Raw genomic sequence first — 5,686 nt, forward strand, 5'->3', positions numbered from 1 at the left:
ATTCTTTTCGGTGTCTTCCCCAAAAGCCCTTTGTCCTTGCAGTATCATTCTCTGGCAGGGTTCGATTTGATTTGGACCGAAACGAAAAGTGCTTCTTCAAGAACGGCTTTCCATGTGTGCTCCTAGTACTTGAGCTCGGCTCCATCTTTGAAACTTTCCCTATTCTTTCAATGTCTTTCTGTGGTTCGGAAACATTGACATCAGATTCAAGGTAGCTATCAGCTACACGGCTTCGAGATATCTTCTGGTGCTTTCCCTTAGAAGTCTCTGATTAATTTGCTACCAAAAAAAAAAAAATTTGAACCCCAACTCCCCTAACGTTGGCGGCTGCTGCTACGGTGCTACCTTCTTCTCCTCCTCTGTCCGAACTCCGCCAGAGTCGCCTTCGCCGGCATCGTTGATCTCCTCCTGCATCGCTACTCCTTGTAACTCCTGCGGCGCCACCTGCGCCTCTGACGCAGCGTCTGTGTCCCTAGTAAGACTTACTACTCTCTCAATTGCTGCCTTGAATTTGCTTCATGTTTCATCAATTTTATTAGTAATTTATCCTAATTTTTACCTGGCTGAGTTGCTGCTTAATTGGTCAAACAATTTTGCTTCTTTTGTGTTTTTTGTCTGTTTATCTCTATCATTAATTAGAGATTTTTTTTTTTTAATTTTGAAGATGGATGCTAACAATAATTAACAATCACAAAGCAGTGAAGATACCGCTGCCAAGAATCCACATCGGTTTTTAATTATGAATTTTCATGTGTTGAACACTTGAACTTTGAATGTAAAATTTTAATGAGAAAAAGTAGACAAATTATTAGGTTAAAAGTAGACAAGAAACTACAAAATTCTTAAAATTCCACAATACTCTGAATATTAAGTAAAAAAAAAAAAACATATTCATCATCATCTTTACCACCACCACCACCACCATCATCATCCTCCACCATTGTCATCCATTACTGCAGCCATTTTTCATATTCATCATCATCCCCTACTAGTATCACCACAATCATAGATTCAACAGCATCCACCATTAACTATACTTAACCAACAATCACAGAAAAACGAATCACACAATAGTATAGAAATTTCACAAGTTAACGATCAAATTTTTTTTCCAAAAGAAAAATAAAAATAAAACAGAAACAAAAAAGGGTAAAGAAGGGTAGATTTACAGGAGTGGTGAAGGGAGGAAGAGGGAGAGGAGAGGTGAAGGAAAAGGTGAACACAGAAGGAGGTGGGAGGCAGGGTAGAGAGGTAGAGGAAAGGAGGAGGGAGGCAAAAGCAAAGGCAAGGCACAGAGAGAGGAGGGTGGCAGTGACGATGAGTAGAGGCGAGGGAGGAAGGTGGGGCAAGAGAAGGGAAAGAAGAAGAGAGGAGGGTGGCAGTGGGGAAGTGAGAGGCAAAGTTGCGGAGGAAGGAAGGCCGAGGAAGGAGGAGCAGCAGAAAAAAAGAGAGGAAGGAGAGAGAGGGGAAAAGGTGGATTACAATAAGGGATAAAACTGGAATTTTGAAAAATAATTAGAGACAAAAGTGGAAAAATTTGTATCTCACAAGTTTTGTCTCCGTTTCAGCCCTAACGAGAGGCACTAAAGACATGTATTTTATGTGCACTCGTGTGCCGCCATATACATTGAAATTTTGTGTCTCAACAAACAAATAGTGGACATGTACGGTGGTATTCGAGTCTCCGATGGGAATGGACACTAACAAACACAGCCTATATTATTACATTCTAGATCAGCTGGACACATCTTCGTTATTCTTTAGTAATCAGAAATTTTGTCAGGTCTTGTCTCTATCTCTTCATTCTCGCAATTTCTTGGATGGTTAATGGTTATGTTTCTGAATGCTGGTCTACTACTATGCTTGGATATCTGGATATGTTGGTAGATGAACATTTTTAGGTGAAGTTTAAGAAGATTGATTGTTGCCAATTTCTTGTTTCTGAAATGAATTTCCCCCTTCATAGCCATCTTCATGTTTTTGTTGTTATTCAGGCTAACAGAAAACATATAACACCTTAGAGAACAAAGAAAAGTTAGTAATTGAATTCAAAACTGCCTCTTTCATAATGTAATGAAGAGTTGTTTACGATTGAGTGTGCATATGGAATCTGTGGTTTTTTGTCTTTCAGGTTATAGGAGTTTGTGAAAACTATGGATTTGGTGGCATCCCACAAACAGTTTTGCTCATTTGGGCATTTGCTTAAGGATGGCACAAGAGATTGTAGCACCAGAAGTAGGACTTTGGATAACACTAGTTCTGTATTCAATATAGGAGTAAGTAATATCTCTGTTAAATCTCATTCACTATGTTCCTCTGATGATAGCAGTGTTACTGCGTTTGCAAAATCTAAGAGCAGTTGGTCTAGAAGGCATCGTTGTGTTTCTGCTGTTTTGAAATATGAAACTTTTGGTTTGAATGGTAGTTCACAACATTCTATAAAGTTTCCAAAAGGGGATTCAAATGAGGAGGAATCCTTGCCAAATGGTGTTAGTGCTTCCCTGAATTTTGAGGAATTTGAGAATAATCATCTGCAAATGTTGGTTAGAAATGGGGAAATGGAGGAAGGGTTAAAGCTTTTAGAGCATATGATTAAACATGGCAATATCCCTGATGTCAATGCGAGCAGTGCTCTGGTCTGCCAATTTTGCAAGGTTGGCAGGACCAAGAAGGCAAGGAGAATCATGAAAATTTTGGAGGAGTTTGGTGGTGTTATTGATTTAACCAGTTACAATATTTTGATTGATGCTTATTGCAGATCAGGGGCGATAGAGGAGGCCTTGTGGGTTTTGGATCGCATGAGTGTTGCTCCTAATGCCATTACTTTCGATACAATTTTTCGTAGTTTGTGTGGTAGAGGGAAACTGAAGCAAGCCATGGAAGTTCTTAACAGGCAGCTGCAAAGCGAGTGTCATCCAGATGTGATTTCATACACTGTATTGATTGATGCAACTTGTAGAGAATCTGGAGTTGATCAGGCAATGAAGTTGATTGATGAGATGAGAAGCAAAGGATGCAAACCCGATGTGGTCACATATAATGTTATTATCAATGGTATTTGCAAAGAAGGTAGGTTGGATGAAGCAATCAGATTGTTAAGTAACTTGCCCTCCTATGGTTGTCAGCCTGATGTAATTTCGCATAATATTATTTTGCGTGGCTTGTGTAGCATGGGAAGATGGATGGATGCTAAGGGGCTAGTTGCTGGCATGATTTGTAAGGGTTGTTCCCCTAGTGTTGTTACTTTCAATATCTTGATTAGTTTCCTCTGCCAAAAAGGCTTGTTGGGCCAAGCCATTGATATATTGAAGATGATGCCTAAGCATGGTTGTTTGCCTAATCCCAGGAGTTACAATCCATTGCTTCAAGGGTTTTGCTATGTAAATAAGATTGATAGAGCAATTGAATACTTGGAAATAATGGTAAATAAGGGTTGTCGCCCAAATATAGTGACCTATAATATCTTGCTATTAGCATTATGCAAAGATGGGAGGGTGGATGATGCAGCTGAAATAATGAACCAACTCAGTTGCAAAGGGTGCTCTCCCAGTCGAGTCACTTATAATATAGTAATTTATGGGCTTTTAAATGTGGGAAAAACAGAGAATGCAATGGAACTCTTCAAAGAGATGTGCCGAAAAGGTCTTAAACCTGATAAAGTTTCTTACAATACGCTCATTGATGGGCTTTTAAAGGCAGGAAAGACAGATCTTGCTATGGAACTCTTCGAGAAGATGCGCACAAGAGGTCCTAAACCTGATACAATTACTTACACTTCACTAGTTAGGGGTCTTAGCCGCAAAGGAAAGGTTCGTGAAGCAATCAAGTTTCTACATGACTTGGAAGAATTGGGTTTCAGGCCTAATGTGTTCTTTTATAACTCAGTCATGAAGGGGCTCTGTAAAGCTCAGCAAACCAGTGCTGCCATCGATTTTCTGGCTCGTATGACAGCCAAGGGATGTAAACCAAGTGAGGATACATATAAGATTCTTGTGGAAGGAATCGCTTGTGAGGGATTAGTTAAGGAGGCTTTGGGGTTATTAAATGTGTTGTGCTATGGAAGATTTGTGAGGAAAAGTTTGGCTGAAAAGGTAGCAATGAATATATATAGAATACATCAACAACTAGAGCAACAACTAAGTGTTATCTCTCAAACCTATAATTTAGTTAATGTAGCACCTTCAAACAAATCAACTCATACCTCCAGTTGCTTGTCTTGATTATCTCTTTTCTTGGTTTCTTTTCATTGATCGTTACATTTTTAGCGATAAGTTTAGGGTTTAGGGTTTAAGCAAATAATGCTTTCTGTTTTTGAATCCTGAAAATATAAAACAGCACATGCATATGCTTGTATGAATTTGCTTTAGTTTTGCTGAGTTTAGGGATTAAGGTTAAGGACGATTGTGCACGCTAGTAATGTGCAGTTGTACTTGCTTAAGGAAGGATTTGTTTATTTATTTATTTGATAATCTATTTATCTTTAGGGTGCCGTATTGCTGTTACCAGATTGTTTCTAATTGTTCTTCTGTGGTTGCGAAGGCATAAAAAGTTTAAAAAAAAAGTGTTTCAGTTTGAATAATGCATAAATATAACAGAATTTAACAAATTTAGTGATGTCCAAATTTCATCCTAATATAGTATTTACTTTATTCTAACTTTAAAAAAAAATCATATAATATTTTTTTATCATTTTTAAAAGCTGAATACAAAATAATTTGTTAAGAGATATTACATTTGTTATTAATATTGAGTAAAAACAGGCATGACATAAAAATTAAGATATTATCATACATGCTTAAAATATTATATACAAATAAAAAATTAATTATTTATATATATTTATATTTTTTTACTAAATAATTAATTATTTGCGGTGATGATTAGTGGCTGATTCTTATGTAGAAGTATGAAGTATGATTTTTTTAATTAATTTTAAAAATAATGCCGATTAATTCAATAGTTCGATAAATGACACGTGAATGCTTGGTGTGGAAATTGTGGGTATGTGCTAACGGGTAACCGGAGCAAAACATCTTACAACGATTTTCTTACTCGAGGTTGATTTTTATTTACCATATAAAATGTATATTATACTTATAGATTATGTGAATTCCCTATTATTTTCCCCCATTAAAATTTGGGTGAATCTATAAGTAGCAACAACGGTTTATATCAACATTCCGAAAATATATAAAACACAGCCTTTCGGATATTCAGACTCCGATTTGTGTCACATGAGCAATACACAAAGTTCTAATTGACATATCTGACATATCAATAACAGAGATGTGTGTATAATTGAATTGATACTATATTTGTTTGATTTTTATTTTTTTATTTTATCCAATTTAATTCAAATAATTTTAAATTTTAAAATTATAAAAATATTTAATTTAAAATTTAGATGATTATAATTTAATTTAATCTAATAAAAACAAATATACTTGTATTATTGTACTAATTATTTATCAGTACTGCAAAATCAGATTACATAATTTCTTTTTATAGTTTCCCCCAAAAAAAGGGGGGTGGGGGAGAAGAAAGATATACGGATATACCTAAACAAATCTCCTTCTTCTATTTGATTAAAAATGAAAGTCACCACCACTATACCCAGCCCAGCTAGTCAGCTGTGTATCTTTAGCTTGTTTTCTTAGTAATTTGTTTAACTTTCTAGGATAATCAG

At 36.1% G+C, this 5,686-nt stretch overlaps 2 protein-coding genes across 2 annotated transcripts in view; both read left to right on the plus strand.

The window, feature by feature from the left end:
- Nucleotides 1–278: 278 nt before the first annotated feature.
- Nucleotides 279–4,483, plus strand: LOC107459331 (pentatricopeptide repeat-containing protein At1g09900-like). The gene is made up of 2 exons (XM_016077545.3): nt 279–475; nt 2,132–4,483. Exon 2 carries the CDS (start codon nt 2,154–2,156, stop codon nt 4,218–4,220), a length of 2,067 nt encoding a protein of 688 aa, XP_015933031.1. The 5' UTR covers nt 279–475; nt 2,132–2,153; the 3' UTR covers nt 4,221–4,483.
- A 496-nt stretch (nt 4,484–4,979) lies between these two features.
- Nucleotides 4,980–5,686, plus strand: part of LOC107459288 (cytochrome P450 71D9-like) — a 1,578-nt gene continuing 871 nt past the window's right edge. The window contains exon 1 of the mRNA XM_052251614.1: nt 4,980–5,001. Within this exon, the coding sequence (XP_052107574.1) occupies nt 4,980–5,001 (22 nt within the window). The remainder of the gene's footprint in view (nt 5,002–5,686) is intronic.

The sequence above is a fragment of the Arachis duranensis genome, chromosome 7, assembly GCF_000817695.3.
Source record: "Arachis duranensis cultivar V14167 chromosome 7, aradu.V14167.gnm2.J7QH, whole genome shotgun sequence".
Lineage (NCBI taxonomy): Eukaryota > Viridiplantae > Streptophyta > Magnoliopsida > Fabales > Fabaceae > Arachis > Arachis duranensis.

Bases quoted from the DNA above. Each gene is read 5' to 3' on its own strand.
- LOC107459331 (XM_016077545.3), top strand. From the start codon at position 2,154: ATGGATTTGGTGGCATCCCACAAACAGTTTTGCTCATTTGGGCATTTG.